The following is a 20,889-nucleotide window of genomic DNA, read 5'->3' as shown; positions in this document are numbered from 1 at the left end:
AGCCGATTGAACGGCTCCTGATTGACTGCCCGAAGGCTGTCGCAATCTGGGAACAGAAGCGGCGGCAGCTTCATAAGTAGTCCGGGGCTTCTTGCCCGAACGGGGTACGGATGATGAATACATACCGTACCCGCGCTCATCGTAAGCGCTAGAAGCCGCGCGCTTCAGGATGTCCCTTGGCAGCATACGCTTGCTGATCAAGTGGGCAAACCTCACACGAAGATCACGCTGGTCCAGGATGTGGGACAGCTGCTGATCTTCATGGAGTTCCCATAACTCCGTGGGCGAGTACTTGAGAGTCTCCACCCACGCCCAGAACATGTCCTCACAAGAACTCCATGTGGGACAGTTCTCGGGCATAACCCAGGGGTATCCCCAAACAGGATAGAGACCACCCCGGGTCTCGGGCTTCTTACGACAAGTCGTGAAGTCCTTAAGGGGAATGCGGTGTGGCGCGAGAAGCACACACCGAGCAGCCTCCACGTTGTCGACGAACAACTGTTCTTTCTGAACAAGGGCTCGTTCATAGATGCCCCTAGAAGTGTGGCCGCCCACAAGGCCACGAGGAGCGACGAGAAGCTCTAAGAAGAGGTCAGCCCCAGAGCTCTCCTCGGGAGGCCAATACCCTCTTGAGTTGATGGCAGCTCCCTGGCTGACGGGTGCCGCCACCGAACCCCCACGCACACGCTGGGCAGCTTGGAAATCCTCCTGCTGCTGGTCGAGGTCATTCGAGACCTCCCGGGGCTCAACAATGGCACCCTCCTCTTCCTCTTCTTCCTCCTTCTCCTCCTCTTCATCCGAGGAGCCGAAGAGACTCTGATAGGAGCGTCGAGTCTCCTTCTCCTCGCGGAGTGGAGACTTAGAGGCGGTACGCTTCTTTGAGGGCTTGGCGCCTTCGGCTTTAGAGGCCTTAGCGCGCGCAAGACCCTCGGCAAGCGAGAGACGTTTGCGAGGACTCCCTTCCTCATCGCCACCGGCTTTGGGAGTGCCCTTAGCCTTAACGGCCGGACTCTCAGAGCGCACAGAGGTCCTGGGACTGTGATCACCGTGATCACTAGCGGACGACTGCACGCTGTCTTCTTTGTGCTCACTGGGCACTGGGCTGTGCCCTCCCACAGAGCCCGCAGGAGCATCATGAGTGCTCTCGGACTCGGCATCGTCCTCACTGCCCGAGTTGAACTCACGTTCTACGAACCGAGGGTTCGGACGATTGTCTGAAGACGAGGGCGACGGACTGCGGCGCCTGCTTGCGCGCTTGTCCGCAGCCGCGTCACCCGAGGATCCGATCGCCTCGGAGGCCACCTGAGTAGCCTCCTTAAGTGCAGAGCCTTTGCCGTGAGGCTTAGTGCTCTTGGCCTGCGCCTTACCGGCTGCAGCCTTGGAGCGTGTCTTAGCACCGCTCTTAGCAGTGCCACGAGGCATGTTAACGGTCGAAGTGGAGACCTTGACGAAGAGCGCACAGGTTGCTGCTCGAGGCTCTAACTGTAAAGTGAGCCTCCGCCGCGCTCGCGCGGCCGAGTCGATGGTTTTCGACTTTGAGAATGAGAGTTTAAGACGAACATCTCTTCATTCTGATTGGTCGGTAAACCGAACCTAAGTGGGGGAGGATGTAACGGGGTACGTAGCACTAAGTGTACCCTGGTTACATGAAGTGTGACACTTCACACTTCAGGAGTATGACATGTCATACTCCGGGATATTTGGTACAAGGTACCAAGGTCATTCAAAACCAACCATTGGTTTTATGACATTGCATTACTATAGGTAACTGATAGTTTGTATTAACCTCAAACTTAACCTACCTATAAATATACTCAGTTTACAATCTACCTTATTTAGGTCACTTCGCTCTCTTTGATTAAAGAGGGGACCAGTGAACTGCCGTTCACTGAGAGTTTGTATACTCTCGGAAGATAACTTCCTCTAGCGCAAGGTGCTGTGTGACCCCGTCACAGACAGAGACGACTATTGCTTCATAAACGTCGAGAAAAGGCGAGCTGTTGCAGCATGTTCAGCCAAGACAAGTGTGTCCAAGCGAAAGCACAAAAATATCAATTGGGCCAGCTTGCTGAAAGTATTCTAAATAAGGTGGCGTAGACGAGAGACCAGCTGGAGATATTACGACCCTGTGATAATTAAACGAAGCATTCAAAGCTTGCGCTAGCTATTACCACTGCTGCGGATGCGTGTCTTTGTCTTTAATAATGGAGAGTGTGTACTGCGCCCAACTCGCGGGTAAAAAAGAGGCACAACTTTTTCACAGATTTTACCCTATCCTCTGGATCTATCCGTCCGAATGTATCGTATACATCGGTGTATACCGGTCTCTCCCACCACACACTTCATTCGGCAATAAAGCGGAGGGGGGAATGAGCCGCGACCTGCGCGTGAAGGCCGTGCCGAGGCCGCCCCTGCCGACGCAGCGCCGCAATCTGTGCTTGGGGGCCGCCGATGATGCCACCACGTATGCTTCGTCGCCGTGCGTACTCAGCGATGAGGAATGGGTGGATTCCGCCTCTGAAACTTGCAGCAACGCGAGCAGCCAGTCTAAGCAGGGGCGATCCGGACGGATGGCCCATCTACGGCGCGTTCAAGTCGAGCCTGAAGATGGCCAAGGGCTCGAAGTTCTCGTGCCCCCGTTGGAACGACTTGAGTTCCAGTCATGGGAGGACCTCGAAGGTTGTTTGGCCGACTACACTAGGGGAACGTACCAGGTACTATCTTGCTTTGTTTTGATTTACATATGATTCCTATGCTAACCGCGAGCGTACTGTTATGTTGACTTCTTCGTAGAGCTTCCGTATTCGCACGAAGAACACGGTGGTAGCACGTAATGCCAAGATTCGTTCGTCGGGGTCGAAGAAGCCGTTGCTACCGGATGAGTGGGAGAACTACGGCAAGACGTACATATGCACGCACTCGGGGACGTACAAGTCGCGAGGAAAGGGAAAGAGGAAGCGTCTACAGTCGCGAGCTATGGAGTGCGAAGCCCAGGTAAGATTACTGCTCAGTTGAGACGAGTTGGTCATCGCGTTGGGCCGAGTTGGTCATCCAGTTAGGCCGAGTTGGTCATCCAGTTGGGCCGAGTTGGTCATCCAGCTGGGCACGCGGATTTGCGGGTTGTGTTGGGATGAGTTGAAGCTTACTAATGTTGTGCTTGCATGTACCCATATTGCAGATCAATGCGTGTGTCCAATTTGACGATGCTAAGGTTCCGACCTTCATTTTGAGGATCACCTTGGCGCGTTTAGTGCACAATCACCCCGTAAACAAGCACATCTACAGTCAATATCCGCACGCACGAACTGAATTGGAGTCAAATGTGGTGACTACGGTGAACGAGCTTCGGAAAGCCGGCGCGATAAAGAAGCGTATACTCAAATTTATCCACGACAACTCGGAGCGCAATCCGTCGACTCAAGATGTGTCCAACTTAGTGCGGAGGTTGAAGAAACAGGAAAGCACGGGTTCCACCAGCGCCAACCGACTGAAGAAGTGGATGGTCGAGTTTTCGGAAGAGCCTGGAAATGTTGGAGGAATATTTGTGGATTCAGTGGGAGATAAGGTATGAATTCGTTCATACATCGTTAAGTATAACGCACTAACGCTGTAATATGTTGTAGACAATTGCCACTTGTATTACGTTGCAGACTAGACATATGCATGGGCTCTTCGATTGTTTTCCCGAAGTTTCGATGATCGACGCGACGCACGGTACTAATGCGTCCAAGTACAAGGTGCTCACAAACAGTCGCGTCGAGCTCTGATACTGGCCAGTTGGGTTCACAAAGCGCTGACTTGGCCACGAGCATCGAGCCGGACTTCAACGTCGGTCAATCGGATACAACTATCACGCACACGGCAGATCGGGGGAGATCAATCAATTTGGCTGATGAAAATGATGAATTCGATCTTCAAAGCCCGCCAAAAGCAAAAGGTCGACCGAAACAAAAACCCAAAGCCGTCAAGGCGAAGCGAAACCTCACTATCTCAATGGTCCAGGATGATTTGGCTATGCACGAAAGCCAGCTGAGCCTTTTGACGGCTCACACACTTTTGGCAGATACCCCAACCTTCAACAACTCACACGACAAGTTGCTGCAGCTCCAGCTCTTCAGGTTCCATACCAGGCCCAAACCACATAGGTGCTGTCGTCGATGGGCACATGGGGGCGGACAAAGAGAGTATTCGGAGGAAAATGGAGGGACTATCGAATCAAAAGGTGCTCTTCCCCGTGAATTGCAATGGTAATCACTGGTGCTCCGTGATAATGAACCTCGAAAAGGTAAAGGTAGCCATAAACAATTCCAGTTCGTCTACGTACTTAGTGAGCGTTCGCTCCGTGGCTCAGGTGCTGATATCTCTGCTACCAAACGGCGTGAACCCGAGCCAACGAGTACAGACGTACGAGTCGGGATTGGGCGTTCAAGTGGATAGCTACAACTGCGGCATTTACGTTCTACTCGCTTTCGAGATGTTCTGCGGCGCCGAGCCTCTTGGCTACATTGGCAAGAAGACACTGCAGTGTCTGCGCTACCGCTACCTTCGTATGTGCATGGAAGGCTAATGAGTGTTAGTCTCTACACCTAATATATAAGTTCACGTACATTTCTATCCATGTTATCATACAGTTCTTCCTCCACCATTAATATGGTACGTTGCATTGTGCAGTAAGCCCAAGAGTTTCCAAAGTCTTGCCCCACACAATGCAAACACTAAAAGTGCTGTCCAGCATCCTTTTTTCGAAAAGTACGACTTCATTATATCCGGGTATACGCCTCGGACGTATACTTGCTGAAGTGGCTGGGCACCCGTTTGGGTGCCATATAGGCACCTGATGGGTACCGCTGGGCGCGAGATGGTCGTGGGTGGGTGCAGGAGGCTTGTCACATATTTCCGAGTTGGGCGCAGGAAAGGGTGCCTTAATAATGAGCACTTCTCGCATTGGGCTTCCTAGCAGCATTCACACAACACTAATTACAGAACGTACGCTAAATATTTTGGACCCCTAGGGTCAGTCTGTGGACCATCGACTTAGGTAACAATCGCGCACACACCGTCAATGTAATCAAATTGGTTAGGCTGCCCAGCTAGCTAAAGCTGTCCTCCCAGTATTCCTATTTGTGTAGAATTCCGGAGGCCCAACGAGGATTAATATCGGGTCAATGTTCGCGCGACACGAGCGTGTGGTCTTCATCATGTTGTTTTAAACTCAATCTATGTTTTGTCCTAGCTAATACTGGCCGTCAAACAACTTTTATAGCAAGTTGATCATGTTACATGTACGCTGTTGATTAGTGGAATTTGTCCGATTTTTTGGATTGTGGATATTTGTAAGAATACCTGAGAAGAAGTTGTTGATTAAATCAAATGTAAAAGGATTTTTGGATGATTCTAGAGCAGACCCCCCCCAGTTCTTCTCGTCTTAGCAGGCTCTACCCTCCGATCCATCAGCCGGAATGTACCAGCAATGCTTGGTCGCCACGCCACCAATTGTCATATCCTCCCATTTCTCCGTGAAATTCCACTTGTCGTCCGTCGTGTGGTACTGCAGCTTCAGCCAGTCTTTCGACGCTTGCAACAAAAAGAATCCGTACTCGATTGGATTGTACGCCCACTCGTTCTTCACGTACTTGGCAGCATAGTCTTGAATGGTACTCGCATATTCCTTCGGTCTGCCACCACCAGCGCCATTTTCGACGAAATGAACACCAAGAGACTCCGCGTAGTCGTGCTTTTCACCGTGAGTGTGGCCATGCAGGAAGACCCGGGCGCCGGAGTTTCTCAGAGCATCAAACCACTTGTTCATTCCAGCCTCGTAGTAGTGATCGTAGGGGCTGAAGTGAGTGTTTATAATCTTCCAAGTTGCTGTCGACTGCTTTACCTCCTGAGCCAACCGAGCACGGGAATCGGCACCCCATTCAGCAAACTTGGCCATACAGGTGTCAAACATGGCCGTATTACCACCAAAGCAGTACTTATCCTCACGCTTGATAGTATTGCAGCCGGCATTGTCGGTTTTCGCGTAGCCGTGACACTGACAGCATACGAAACCGGCAGCGTGAACATCGGCGTCGTTCGTGTCGACATTGAAAATGTCGATACTCACTCCTGAGGCTGGGTCCTCAATGCGATAGACATAGAAGTGTTCGTTTGCCATACGCCAACGGTTATCGTTAGGACTCTTGTATTCTGCCTCCCACTTGAGTTTGTTATCGAGGCCGTGGAACAGCTCCTCCGTACTGTTGCAGGGAACGAGCTTGTTTCCGCTACTACAGATGAAGTCAGAGCCACCGTAGTCGTGGTTGCCCATAACTGCCACCCAGGGGACATTCTTGATGTTGTTTCCGTCGTATTTGTCTTCAAACGACGCAGCAAAACGTCCATCCCGTTCGCTGAGATAGTTGATTCCGTTCCAGTACAAGTTGTCGCCATGGGCTAGGACAGCCTTGGGCTTGATTGACGCTCCGGCTTCGATGTCCATCAACGTTGCCACCACCTTTTGGGAGTGGAGATCGTAGTTGTTGGAGTCACTTCTGCAACATGAGCCCTTGTACAGCGTTGCACCCCAATCACCAATAGCGAAGGCTGACAACGCATACTGAGCCGATGAAGGATCCAGTGACAGATCCACCGTCAATTTAGCAGTCACCGTCAAGGCAACTGGAGCTCCCACCAAGCAGAAAGCTACAGCAGCGTTGAATATTTCTCTGTTATTCAGCATACTCGTATCAAATCACTTCGTCGACGGAACGTGACGGTTGTACGTTTCCAGGAGAAATGAAGAATGTGGAGCTAATAACTCCGATCATTCGTACATGTAGATGGCTGATGGAGTTGTAGAAGTACCTGTGGATACACTGCTTCGAGGTACAGTACATCGCAATCGATTACGATAAGACTTACCGTTTTACAGATCCCGAAGATAATCAAGGATAATTATTTACGAAACCTTTTTATCCTAGAAATGAAAACTGCAAAAAAATACGGTGTTGCTGTCAAAACCTGGGGTCCAGTCTGGGTCAGTAAACCCACGAGATTTGAGCAAATAAGAGGTTCCAGCTGCCTACCAGACACCTCGAGTTTTATCTGGAGAAATTAAAATGCACGGAAAGCGTAGCTCTACCACGAGGTTAAGGCAGTTTTGGATCATGAGCAGTAAACATTAAAAATAAACACCGCATCATGAACTGTACGTCTGCCGCTACAGCTACAGTACCACCTCAGCTCCGCTGTCTTGTCGTGATTCAATGATCGTTGATAATCGATACGTAATAGAACGCCACCCAAGCTTGCGTGATTGCTTACTGTTTTCGTCTAAGCTTAAAGAGCGATGAATAAAGTACCTGATATTGTACATACCGGTCCACAGTACAATCCATACTGTATCGTGGCGTCGCACTTTGTGACTGACAGTAACTTACTGAACCCGGATCCCGACTACGGAGTTTTGGGCATCATCACCGCAAACATGAATACAGTGCATCCATAAACCTCAGATTTTGATGTACACGCCGCAGAAAACAGTTTTCTCTTTCGACAAGACTTTATTAATAGAATTAAATGGACGAGCTGGACGCATAAAATGTAAAATAAGGTTGAGTGCTCGTTTATTTCTCAAGAGTTGTAAGTCCTGACCGATTGAATTTAAAAAAAACGACCTGACAAACCTTTTCACAGCTACATATAGGACAGTTGACCTTAAAATAAAGTAAAGTGCCGCATATACAGAAAGCGGAAATTCTACGAGCCGTACAGTACATGTACATGTAGCTTGCCATGCACAAATCGTACAGGCTGCGAACCAGTTCGCCTATCTTACATGCACCCAGCTTCAAAGAAACTTCACAAGAACAATATATTTTATACTACGAACTTCGAGAAAATACTATGCACGTATGCATTTGTTAGTTACAGAGACCTTGTTATGCTCACAGACACTTCACGTGCAGAGTATCGTCTGGTGCAAAGCGAAGCACTGAATCTTCTATACCCTGTTATATCTGCTCAAAATGCGTGTTTAAAAGGCTTTCTCTGAGCGGATCTTCCATATTACCTCTAAACGTATATTAAATATGCCCCATCTAAACCCTACGCTCATTTAGGGGGACCTCTGTAGTTTGCTTTGTTGCCAAGACCATGACGGTACATGTATGCATCACCGTAATCCACGAGCTACAGGTTGTGTTTGTGAGATAAAAGAATGAGCTCCGGCTAACAATTCTTTCAGTCACATGTATTCAAATACAGCCCCCCCCTTATTTTTTATTTTGAGATAGGCTCGGCGCGATTGAAGTTCGTAGTCAGATCACCTTGATGTTGCCAAGGCCTAGTCTAGAAACTGCGGCAAAGAAACTCCAAATATGTTCAAAGACACATTGTCATGACACGAGAGGGATTCATGTCAGCCATATGGCTAGACGCTCTTTCCAGTGTGTCGATTCCGTGACGGTAAAAGATACCGTAAACCCCTGATTACTTTTATTGTGGTCGCATTTTTTTAGTTCATTCTTCTTTTTTCGTTGGAGAGAGCAACCCCCGGAATACCAGGAACTGTAAAAAAATGCTGAACTACAAGATGCTGGCCAACGCTGTGGCGCTGCTAGCCATTATGGGTGGCTCGAGTGGCACGACAATGAAGGCAGGGCTTACGACCGCTCAGCCTTCGACTTCTGTGTCAGACCCGGCATCGGCTAAGTACTCACTATCGGTCTACGGCATTGGCGATTGGGGGGCGACGCTGTACAAGGGGTCGTGTTGCGGAAGTAACCTTAACAACTACGACCTCAACTCCCAAGAAGTCGTAGCGACTTTGATGAACATCGAAGCCGGAACGTCCATCAAGCCCAAAGCCGTCCTTGCTCATGGTGATAACTTCTACTGGAATGGCATCAACTACCTTGGTGAACGTGACAGCCGATTTGCTGCGTCATTTGAGGCCAAGTACGATGGAGAAAACATCAAGAACGTACCGTGGGTGGCAGTCATGGGCAACCACGACTATGGTGGTTCTGATTACATCTGCAGTAGTGGAGACAAGCTTGTTCCGTGCAACAACACTGCAGAGTTGTTTCAAGGTCTTGAGAACAAGCTCAAGTGGCAGTCTGAGTACACGAGCCCCAACGACAATCGCTGGGCTATGAACGGTCGTTTCTACGTCCACCGGGTAAATGACCCTGCCACGGGTGTGAGCATCGACATCTTCAATGTCGACACGAACGACAATGACTACAGTGCCGAACTCATTTGTTGCCAATGCTACGGATACGCGAAAAACGACAGTTCCGGCTGCAACACGATTACTCGGGAAGGCAAATATTGCTTTGGTGGTGACAAGGCCATGTTCGACACTTGCAAGGCCAAATTTGCTGAATGGGGCAACGAGTCACGCGCTCAAGTGGCAAAACTGGCAGCCAAATCTGATGCAACGTGGAAGATCGTCAACAGCCACTACAGTCCGTACAACCACTACGCCGAGCCTGGCATGAAAAAGTGGTTTGATACTTTGAGGAACTCGGGTGTTCGAGCATTCCTTCATGGCCACACTCACGCTGAGAAGCACGACTATTCGAAGTCTATTGGAGTGCACTTCATCGAGAATGGTGTCGGTGGTGGCCGTCAGTCTGGCAAAGTGAGTACCATCCAGCCTTATGCGACGGACCTCGTCAAGAACGTGTGGTCGTACACGATTGGAGAGTATGGTTTCGTGTCACTCCAGGCGTCGAAAGACTGGCTGAAACTACAGTATCACACTGCCGACAGCAACTGGAAGTTTACGGAGAAATGGACAGACACGACCATTGGTGGCGTGGCGACAAAGCACTGCTGGTACATTCCGACTGACGGGTCAGAGGGAAAGGCATGCTAGCGGAGGTGTGCTGGAGAATGATAAGCTCGCTACAGACCTAAACGTAGTGTGCTGCCTTTGGGATAAAAGAACTGTGACCAAACACGGAACTTAATTGTGCAAAACGCTGAAATGCAGTATTCGTTTTGCTACATCATTTGTGCATCAATTTCACAAATATTGACTTCCGCATATTTAGCTGTGTCAGCAGTGTTCCACCAATCGTTGTGTCATTCCAGTTCTCCATGAAGTTCCACTCGTCGTTCGTCATGTGGTATTGCACCTTCAACCAGTCCATCGAAGATTGTAGCCAAAAGCATTAGAGTGTAGGCCCACTCGTTCCTCACGTACGTGGCAGCGAACGCCTGAATAATACTTGCACTTTCCTTCTGTCTACCACCAGCAGCGCCGTTCTCGACAAAGTGAATACGCAGAGACTTGTGAGTTTTCGCCATACGTATGGGCGCCGGGTGGGAAAGATTGCATACAAAATCATAATATGATTCTGAATGTGAGCTGGGAGCTCACAAATCTTTTCTCATTAATAAACAGCGATTGGTCTGTGGATTTCTCCATTGTTTTACTTGTAGAAAAAAAAATTGCCAAAAATACGGTGATTTATACACAGCATCTGCCAGACATACCGTTTTCAATCACGTTCGGGTGGATTTGTCAAGTCACCCTAGATCCCGCAAGAAGCTAATGACCTGGTACGGCTCACATCGCGTGAGGCTTGCCAGCTCAGGCGTCAGCATTCGTCTTTGTCGTGGAATCACTATTTAGTCACAAAAGTTAGTCCGAGCAGAGTTTTCATTTTACAAAATTGAGGGAAACAGCTTTAGCATCCACCAGAGATGATGAAGACACGTTGAAGCTGGAAGGGAGGCTGGCGTGCCGGAAGATCGCGAAGAGAGCAGACACAGAAGAGAACGAGCAGAGAGTATGATCGCCAGGCGGGGCGACATTGGATTCAGAACGAGCAGGTGAGGAGGCGAAGGGAGAAGTTTGAGAGGGTGGCTCTCGACAAGGTCCAAGCTGTAAATATAGGCGGTAGTATAGGCGGCGGGAACTTAGGTAGGAGAGCAATGGGTGAGCGGTCTGGCGCACCCACCTCTCAGTTGCCATCTGGACGGGAAGTGTTCAGGTTAAGCAGCTATATATAATTTACCGCGTAAAGGTGCTGCGGCGAGGACCGGTCTTACCCAACAATACACGAGGTTTCCTAGCGCTCTTCCGTAGAGCGTTAGTGAGGTTCGCCGGCGTCGAGAAGCCAGCGGGGAGCGTGTACGGCAAATTGAAGGCAGTGTATTAGTAGCTAAGTGAGGTGAGTCATGATGCGCTGGCGAGGCATAGGGTGGCTGGGAACGTGGCTAACAACCACGTGGGCTGAGGGGACTGTTCATTGACCTCTTGGCCGTGGAGCACAAGACCTGGAGCGGGTGTGAGCTTGACCTCCGCGCAGGAAGGGTTCGAGCTCACTTGTATCTTACATGTTCGGTTTTCGTGAGGCACGAGGACGGGCTCAAAGACCTGCCCGAGGTTGCCAGCTGCCTACCCAAATGTTCTCTCCCTTAGTCGGTCCCTGTTGTAGCTCACCTCGGTGGGCTACCGCAGTGACATTCGTCACTGTCGACCTGTTAACTCTAGCTCCTGCTCTTGCGCGATCCCTTCCCCTCCAAGTTTGATTTACCAGCGTAGTGGCAGCGATGCCGACAGTAGGATCTTAAGACTTTGTGCAGTGTTTTCGTCACTTGTGAAACTTGGCTACACATAAAGTTGTTTGAATGTCAGCATTCACTCATTCTGAGATAAGGTTTCGCATTTCATCACGTATTGCGATCGCTTAACGTACAGTTACAGAAAACTGTTAGTTTAACGTTACTACGGTAGTGCCAAAGTATGTTTTCGTACAGGATCTGCGATCCTCTGGAGTATTTAGACAATATTATTGAAGTGCTGCGTTGTGTACGTTTTTAAAAGTATCAAACTACTCCCGTAACATCACTACCGGAAAGTACATACCAGCGTTACCAGAATCAGCTATGATTTCTCGAAATATTTTTTGACAAGCGCAATTAGCAAGCCAATCAAATAGCAGTAGCCGACAACGCGTTTTGACAAGAAAAAGTAGCACAAATTAGTTACAGCGATTCTGATTTATTGATTGGCTTAAAAGTCGGTAAAACTCCACAGCACCAAGAAATCATACGGGTGGTTACCACTTCCACGCGTGCCATGCCATTACACTAATAAATTGGTCCATGGGCATGGCGTGGTTAGCTATAGGTCGACCAGGAATGTGATTAGAGATCATGCCAATAGGCAAGTAACACGATACACCTCAGCTTAAATTAAGAAGTCCTACCAGTAATGCGTTGGTGCTCGGATCCATAAGTCGATGTTGGTGGGAGAATTGATTGCGATTTGGGTAGTTTCTACTCTCAAATCATCAAAACTGTTTTGAAAGCCATTTCTATTAATGACATCTCTTTGGATTGCTGAACGACGCCATGATTGATTTCGGAATCAGAATGATTGCAGAACGTGTGGATGGCTGCATCGTATTTTCTTCGTTGACATTGGCTACTGGGTGGCCCGAACCACCAAGATAGTGATTATCAGAGACACCTTAATGTAAATATGCCCATTAATTTAAGCTCGAACCGCTGGGGGGCCATTTTTGTGGAGATCGCGTTTTCGACAACACTGAAGGTGTATTTCTATAAGCCGCTACACCAGGAGTGCTAACAAAAAGAACTGAAGGATGCATGGAAATTTTATTGCTGCCATACCTGGAGAAATGGCACAGTGCCTGCGGTGCAAATAAGCTTTTTCCTAAAGAAATTATTGCGAAGTTAATCGCCAAGCCCTCACAACCTGATTTAAAAAGCTGTGGAGTAATGGTCCTGGGCATTGTGTACGCACACTCGCGCAACACCCATCGATTTAAAAGCCGTCGGTTGACAGAAGCTTATGTAAGCGTGATGCGGCTTAGACTAGCCTGGTTGTTGCTGTGCACGACGAAGCTGGTGACACACAGCTGAGAAGAATTTGACGGAAATGCAGAAGACGGACCAATAGGTTAGTAAGATGCTGCTTCCACAGTAATCTTGTAGCCATTCGTGGTTTTGTTAAACAATATATATTATATCACTTTCCCTTTCCTACTTGTGCTTTTCGTCTTCTTCTTCTTAACGCAATGTGTTAATATGTTTCTTTATCTCCGACAAGATTGACAATAATGCTTATGGTGATACTTCGCCTCAATTTTTAAAATACAGTTATTTAATATTAACGATAAGGGCGCCCAAGGCTTTAGGGCGCCTTAACGCTTGCAGTTAAGGGCGCCCAAGTGACTTAAAGGTGCTCCAAGCCTGTCGTGTTGTTGTAGCTAAGGGTGCACTAACGCCATTCCTTTGATTCACAATAGTAGCCTCTTTATACTAACTTGCAACACTTTACAATGCGAAATTAGCACCATCCCACGACACTTGAGAATAACATCGCCATCAACCGTAAGCAAAGAGGCAACATCGATAGCTACAAAAAAGTATATTTCCATCATTTCTGTCCTTCTCACTTATGCGAGGCAAATATTGCTAAAAAGTCGTATCTTCGCTCCTGTAATTAGGACCGTCATTTTCAGTGCTAAAAATGGCAGCCTTCCCGCCGCCCTGCCGGGTGTTTGTGGTTTATCTCCGTTGACTTGGACGGCAGCGTCGTGCGATGCTCTTGCTCTCCTTTCCTAAGCGACGGTCTACACCACCGAGTCACCCCGGGGACAACGTCGCCTCTGCAGAATGAACTAATGGAGAAATTAAATTTTGCCTTCAACTTCATTTTATTGAACAATCACACGCCGCTACTTCAGTGCTACCACTTCAGGTTACGATGTCTCGATTGTAAGAACGGTTGGAACTTCCAAACAAGTGAAAAGTTACTGGCGGTTAATCATTCTAAACCTGCCAGAGTCCTTAACCCCCCTGTTACCAACGTCATAAGTTATGACATAGTCCAAATTGTACGTCGTAACTTACGACATAGTGTTTTCTTCATATAGGAGCTGGCTCGGAAACGGCGACCTGATACTGAAATCAAATCAAATTTAAGGCCGATCGGATATAAGGCTGGAGAGGTTTTTGCTGCTCACACAAAGCCAGTACGAGGGAAAGGGTTCAAGTACACCTTTCCAACTGTCATCATTTGATGAGTGGCCAGAAGTCTTTGAGCACTCTCAGCCATTCGAGATTTTGCCGGCTGAGACGTAAGCAAAATGCCGGTCTCTGTGAGCGCAAAGACCAAGGCTGAGGCTCAAGCGTCGGTGTCAGCGCCCGCCCTGGGTCCGCGCCTGGTAGACTTTGGCCACCTGTGGCGCCAGCGCAAGGCCGCGGGGTGGCGGTCGAAGCCTCCCACCGGACTGTCAATTGATTGGGCGTACGTCAGGCCGTCAAGCGAGGTTCCTGCAGAAGGCGAGATTGTGTTCTACTGTGTGTTGTGCTGTTGCAGTATTACTATGCGTCATTTCTAACTTGGTTTGTGGTAGGTCAGAGAGTGGTGGTGGAGCACGCGATCGCAACCGGACTGATTCAGGATGAAGAGGACAACAGCAGTGGCGAGGAGAGTAGAGATGGCAGTGAGGGCAAGACCGGTGGGGGTGGTGAAGCTGAGAGCGGTGGCGGCGGTGAAGCTGGGGGCGATTAACGGCGGTGAAGCTGTGAGCGGTGGGGGTGGTGAAGCGGAGAGCGGTGGGGGCGACAGCGGTGATGGAGATATGGTGCGAGCGTCGCAGATTGATTGCAATGTGGCCCTCTCGGTCAACACAGTCGACGCGCTGTTCGGAAGTGACAGCGAGGACGATGGCACACCTGCGTCGTCGCAGAACGCGGTTGGGAGAGCTTTCGGGCTATCCCCGCTACGTGCTGACGCGGTGCATGACTCAGACCAGAGTGTCGTGATCGCTGCTTTCCAGCGGCTGCTCTCGGAGACGGAGCCCGACCTAGACTCTGAGGACGACACGGTGGAGGAGCTGAGAGACGCCAGCGAGGGTGACGACGCTGGAGGACCAGTTGAATCACGCGATCCAGCTGATGTAAGCTTGATGAAGGCTGGAGATCTTAGAGAGGAGTACGAGAGTCTGAGTTCAGGCTCCGACTACGGCCAGTTTTCTGACGACGACGACGTGGAGCCTGTCCGTCCTGATCCAGACGAGGACGTCAGCGGTCGTGCAAGGTGTGCTCGCTGTATCGAGGCGAGCTCAAAAAGTCCTTCCAGACGACCTACTACTGCCCGGACTGTTCACCGGCGACGCCAAGTTCTACCTGTATGACAAGGCGCGCAGAGGTGGCGACAAGACTTGCTTCCAAGTGTGGCACGAGGCCTTCGCGTGCGGTGACAGGATCCCAGCACACCTTGGCAAGCGAGTCGTGCTGCGCCGCGCTCCCAAAACCGTCTGCGTCCGCAAGAAGACTCGTCGTGAGATTCTCCGAGGAGGCCGAACCGTGAATGCGAAGGAGCGCCAGACGATGAAGACAACTAAGGATACTGTTGTTTGCTTATAAATAGTTGTTGCTTTTTCTTGATTTCTGTCGGTAACTGCTATAAAATGGATTTGCCGTAATTAAAATAAAAGTTGTTTTCGTCGGCAACGGCAAATCTATTGAAAAGAATATTTGTATTCTGTTTTTGTTTATTTTTATGCGAGGCTGGAGGGCCCTCCTTAGTTTTCCCCCCTGACGACATTGCTTTATAAATGTGACGTCCTTTACCATATGCTCTGTGTCTGTTCCTCTTTTAGCATGTCAGTCATCGAAAAGCCCTGCTCTATGTGTGCATTCGCTTGCGTCTTCCCGTTTTAATTTTTATGTTCACTCTTACAAAGTCGTAAGTGTCGGTGTCCGTGTCGTTTGGGTCATCCGTACGTCGTATGATATACGACGTAAGGTGTCAAAACCTTTGAGAACGTATACCTCCCATCGTTTTGGATAGGCAAGTGGAAGATACAGCACCATACAAACGCGCTGGTAAAAGCTACGTCGTAAGTTATGACGTAAAATTAGTGGTTCACGGGAGGGGTTAATCTACATCTTGTAACAGCGTCAAAAAAAATAGACGAAGCAAAGGCAGCGCCGTTAGCATCCTCTGCCTTCCTTGCCGTCGGACGGAATGTACCAGCAGTGCTTGGTCGCCACTCCGCCGACCGTCGTGCTGTTAAAAGTCTCCCCGAATTGCCACGTCTTGTCGGCCGTGTGGTACTGCAGCTTAATCCAGTCCTTGGACGCTTGAAGCGACATGAAGCCGTACTCGTCGCTTCCGTACGTCCACTTGTTCTGCACGAACGGGGCCGCGTACGCCGGAATGCCACTGGCCGGTTCCTTCTGGATACCACCGCCAGCACCGTTTTCAACGAAGTGAATGCCCAAAGACGGCGAATAGTCGTGTTTCTCACCGTGAGTGTGGCCGTTCAGCCACACGTGGACACCCGAACCACGCAGTGCGTCGAACCACTTGTTCATATTCTGCTCCGTGTAGTGGTTGAACGGGCTGTAGTGGCTGTTGACAATCTTCCACGTGGCCGTCGACTGCTTCACCTTCTCAGCGATCTGAGCGCGAGAATCGTCTCCCCACTGGTTGAACTTGCCCATACACGCGTCAAACATTGCGGTATCACCACCGCAACAGAACTGGTGGCCGCGTCCTGCGTTACGACACGTAGCACTGTCACCGTTCGAGTAGCCGTAGCACTGGCAACAGATCTGCATGGCGCCGTGGATGTCGGCGTCGTTCGTGTCCACATTGAAGACGTCGATGCTTAAGCCCGAGGCGGCATCCTCGATACGGTGCACGTAGAAGTGGTCGTCCAGGTTCCAGCGGTTGTCGTTCGGACTCGTGTACTCCGATTGCCACTTGAACTTGTTGTCCAGACCCTGTAGAAGCGCGTCTGTAGTCTCGCACTTAGCGTTGTTGTCTCCTTGGTTGCACACGTAACTGGCTCCACCGTAGTCGTGGTTACCCAACACGTTCACCCATGGGATCGTCTTGATGTTGTTGCCATTGAACTTCTCCTCGAACGTCGTGGCGAAGCGCGAGTCACGACCCTCCAGACTGTTGATTCCCGTCCAGTAGAAGTTGTCACCGTGTCCGATGATCAGCTTCGGCTTCACCGCAGCGTTGCCGGCCTCCGTGTTCATCAAGCTGGCCACGATATCCTCGGCATGAACGTCGTAGTTGCTGTACGTGTCCGAACGGGAGCAGCAAGAGCCCTTGAAGGGAGTTGTTCCCCAGTCTCCAATAGCGAAAGCAGACAGCGAGTACGCAGCGGAAGCCGGGTCCGACGAAACCTGGGCGTCTGCTACAACAGCGAGCACTCCCACATAGATGGCTAAGAGGTTGAGGGTCAGCATGATTGTACGTCCTTGTAAGGCGTTCAAAGTAAATTGGAGAATGAGAGCACTGGTCGAGAATGTAGTGCACCACCAAGAGGATATCTGAGGAGGCTTTGGTGCTCAACGTGGATCACTACAGTCGTGCACCTCCAATTCGACACCGGTATCAGTCGATACCCTGCCAGATTTAATGATTACGCGAATAGGATGCGCAATTACCTTTGCCCATCACCACCCTAGCAATTAACCTCAACGGTTTTTCCCTTCTCGACACGCCGCATCGGTCCGATTTTAAATTTTGGATCGGACGTCGTCATACAAACACACACTTTGATTTTTACCGCCAAAGACAATGGGACCGCCCTTCCTCCTACATGTCCCACAAAAGCAGTCTTTGTGCGAGAAGCACAAGTCAGATCCTGTCACTCCGAACTTGCTCGTTGGGCAACGGAGCGCTTTAAGACCCACCGAGCAGTAAAGCGCACTACCGTCCAGAGTATTCTTAAGCGGTCCGCGGAAGTTGCCGCCTTGCCGGACGCCTATCGCGACCGGAAGTGTTGCGCGCCCGCGATTCGCGCGTCTGACGCCAAGGTTTTGCAAAAGATTGGCGTAAATTGTGTACTGAATTAACAAATAAAATATCAGTGCACTGGATTTGCGTTTGTTTTTTGCTTTACGTTGTGCACTTATGCCCTGGCACTGTTGATATGGTCCGCCCTGTCGATTCGGAGGTGCACGACTGTATCCCCATCTGGCTGATTGCAGCTTTGTGGTGTTTGTTTGTGGAGTTAGGCTTTCCCCCAGAAGATGACAAAGTTTGCCGCAAACGCACTGCGAAACCCGCACAGAATCTTTTGTTAACTCAAAAAAAGTATCTACTCATACTAGCAACAAGGTGTCGCTGTGAATAATACCTTACATTGAAGCTTTCGCGGGTACAACCCATTGAAACTAAGCACTCTGCCACAAAGAGGCAGGCACCCTGGTTTGTAGTAATACCTTACATTGAAGCTTTCGCGGGTACAACCCATTGAAACTAAGCACTCTGCCACAAAGAGGCAGAGGCACCCTTGTTTTCAGTGCATTGTAACCTTCACGATGGCATGAATTTTTACGAACAAATTTATCGCAACTGTGGAGTCGTGACCATGCCATTGTTGGCAGCCAAATTAAACAAAAGATTCTGGTGGTGTGTTAAAGTATCCGATTCAGATTCTCAATTCAAACTTTTGATTCTTTCGAACGAACTGGCGAAATGTCTCGTTGAGTGTGGCAAACTGTCAACAAGAGCAACGCATCCTCGGACACGATGAGGCAAAAAAAAAAAGCTACTCGATGTCTAGCGGTAGTTATGTGTCCAACCCGCCAAGTAATCCATACATCTAAACCAGCAAGCAGCTGAAGACTTAGCATCTACGGCCTTCTCCGCCGTCCGACGGGATGTACCAGCAGTGTTTGGTCTCGACGCCACCGATCTTGGTGCTCTGGAAGTTCTCTCCGAACTGCCACGACCTGTCCGCCGTGTGGTACTGCAGCTTCACCCAAGCCTTAGAGGCCTGAAGCGACATGAAGCCGTACTCGTTGCTGCCGTACGTCCACTTGTTCTGCACGAACGGGGCGGCATACGACGGGATGCCGCTTGCCGACTCCTTCTGGATACCACCGCCAGCGCCGTTTTCAATGAAGTGAATGCCCAGCGACGAAGAGTAGTCGTGTTTCTCACCGTGAGTGTGACCGTTCAGCCAGATGTGCACGCCAGAGTTACGCAGTGCGTCGAACCACTTCTTCATGTTGTGTTCGGCGTAGTGGTTGTACGGACTGTAGTGGCTGTTGACGATCTTCCACGTGGCTGTCGACTGCTTGACCTTTTGCGCGATCTGCGCACGCGAGTCGTCTCCCCACTGGTTAAACTTGCCCATACACGCGTCGAACATGGAGTTGTCTCCGCCACAGCAGTACTGGTGGCCACGGCCCACGTTACGACACGTAGCACTGTCACTGTTCGAGTAGCCGTAGCACTGGCAACAGATCTGCATGGCGCCGTGGATGTCGGCGTCGTTCGTGTCCACATTGAAGACGTCGATGCTCACACCCGTAGCAGGGTCCTCGATACGACGCACGTAGAAGTGGTCGTCCAGGTTCCAGCGGTTGTCGTTCGGACTCGTGTACTCCGATTGCCACTTGAACTTGTTGTCCAGACCCTGCAGTAGTGCAGCCGTGTTGGCGCATCGGGCGTTGTTGTCTCCTTGGTTGCACACGTAGCTGGCACCACCGTAGTCGTGGTTACCCAACACGTTCACCCATGGGATCGTCTTGATGTTGTTGCCGTTAAATTTTCCCTCGAACGTCGTGGCGAAGCGCGAGTCGCGGCCCTCCAGACTGTTGATACCCGTCCAGTAGAAGTTGTCACCGTGTCCGATGATCAGCTTCGGCTTCACCGGGAAGTTACCGGCCTGTGTGTTCATCAAGCTCGCGACAACATCTTCAGCGTTGATATCGTAGTTGTTGAACGTGTTGGAGCGAGAGCAGCACGAGCCCTTGTACGTCGTAGCACCCCAGTCACCAATAGCGAAGGCAGACAGCGAGTACTGAGCGTTGGCCGGGTCGACAGACGAAGGCGACGTCGGAGTCGACGGCTGAGTGGACTTCTGTACGCTGCTCGACACGGAACCGGGGCTCGACTTGGCGCTGCCCTTGGAGCTCTTGAGCCAGCAAGTGCCGCCGTTGTAGTTGGTCCAGGTGAACGCACCACAGGCGTTGTTGTTGGAGCAGATGTTGCAGCACCCGTTAGCGTTGGCGCTGCGAGCACTGCCGACGTCAGCGCCGCTGTAGTCGACGTTGTTCTCCAGAGACGGACAAGTGGCCGATGAGGAGGACGACGACTGCACCACACCGGAGATGGAGCCACTGCTGGCCTTTCCGGTGCCCTTGGACTGCTTCAGCCAACACGTACCGCCGTTGTAGTTCGTCCAGGTGAACGCACCGCAGCCGTTCGTCTTGGAGCAGATCGAGCAGCATCCGTTAGCCGACGAGCTGGGGACACTGCCGACGTCAGCACCGCTGTAGTCGACGTTGTTTTCCAGAGGAGGGCAGGTTCCAGACGAGGACGACGTCTGGAGAACGGCCGAGATGGAACCGCTACTGGCCTTTCCAGTGCCCTTGGACTGCTTCAACCAGCACGTACCGCCGTTGTAGTTGGTCCAAGTGAACGCACCGCAGCCATTCGTGCTGGAGCAAATGGAGCAACATCCATTCGCTGACGAGCTACGAGCGCTGCCGACATCGGCGCCACTGTAGTCGACGTTGTTTTCGATAGACGGACAGGTACCAGCCGCCTCCGCGACAGCGGCGAGGACACCGACGGTGAAGATCAGGACTTTCGCGCTGAGCATATTTGCAATTGCCGGTTAGCACCTGCTTGCAAATTGGAGAATGACTATGGCATAAATCAACAGACCACCAGGTCTTCAAGACGGGAAAGACTTCAGACGCTGAAGGTTCAGAGCGTCTGGAGACTATTTTTCTGTGCACTACGTGGGCCAGATGTTGAATTTCAGCAATTTACGTGACTTGCCTATCCCATTTGCTGCAAAAATGAGATGCGAAGACAGGCCACCTGGCGCCACACGACAGATTTGAAGCTAAGAATCCAATTTCATT

At 50.4% G+C, this 20,889-nt stretch overlaps 4 protein-coding genes across 4 annotated transcripts; 1 reads left to right on the top strand and 3 right to left on the bottom strand.

Moving 5' to 3' along the window:
- Window positions 1-5,425: 5,425 nt before the first annotated feature.
- On the bottom strand, window positions 5,426-6,484 carry PITG_18399 (uncharacterized protein; the record flags this gene model as incomplete). Its single annotated transcript, XM_002997498.1, has 2 exons — window positions 5,426-6,259; window positions 6,317-6,484. The coding sequence occupies 2 exons, from the start codon at window positions 6,482-6,484 to the stop codon at window positions 5,426-5,428; spliced, it is 1,002 nt and encodes a 333-aa protein (XP_002997544.1).
- A 2,380-nt stretch (window positions 6,485-8,864) lies between these two features.
- PITG_18398 (uncharacterized protein) lies at window positions 8,865-9,868 on the top strand (the record flags this gene model as incomplete). Its single annotated transcript, XM_002997497.1, has 2 exons — window positions 8,865-8,867; window positions 8,945-9,868. 2 exons carry the CDS (start codon window positions 8,865-8,867, stop codon window positions 9,866-9,868), a joined length of 927 nt encoding a protein of 308 aa, XP_002997543.1.
- Window positions 9,869-15,975: 6,107 nt separating this feature from the next.
- On the bottom strand, window positions 15,976-17,247 carry PITG_18397 (uncharacterized protein; the record flags this gene model as incomplete). Its single annotated transcript, XM_002997496.1, has 1 exon — window positions 15,976-17,247. The coding sequence occupies one exon, from the start codon at window positions 17,245-17,247 to the stop codon at window positions 15,976-15,978; it is 1,272 nt and encodes a 423-aa protein (XP_002997542.1).
- Window positions 17,248-18,472: 1,225 nt separating this feature from the next.
- PITG_18396 (uncharacterized protein) lies at window positions 18,473-20,646 on the bottom strand (the record flags this gene model as incomplete). The annotated part of the gene is made up of 1 exon (XM_002997495.1): window positions 18,473-20,646. The coding sequence occupies one exon, from the start codon at window positions 20,619-20,621 to the stop codon at window positions 18,636-18,638; it is 1,986 nt and encodes a 661-aa protein (XP_002997541.1).
- Window positions 20,647-20,889: the final 243 nt, after the last annotated feature.

Source organism: Phytophthora infestans, genomic scaffold, assembly GCF_000142945.1.
Source record: "Phytophthora infestans T30-4 supercont1.72 genomic scaffold, whole genome shotgun sequence".
In the NCBI taxonomy this organism is placed as follows: domain Eukaryota; phylum Oomycota; class Peronosporomycetes; order Peronosporales; family Peronosporaceae; genus Phytophthora; species Phytophthora infestans.
Note: the sequence above shows the minus strand (reverse complement) of the source record. Positions and strands in the feature narration are given on the sequence as shown.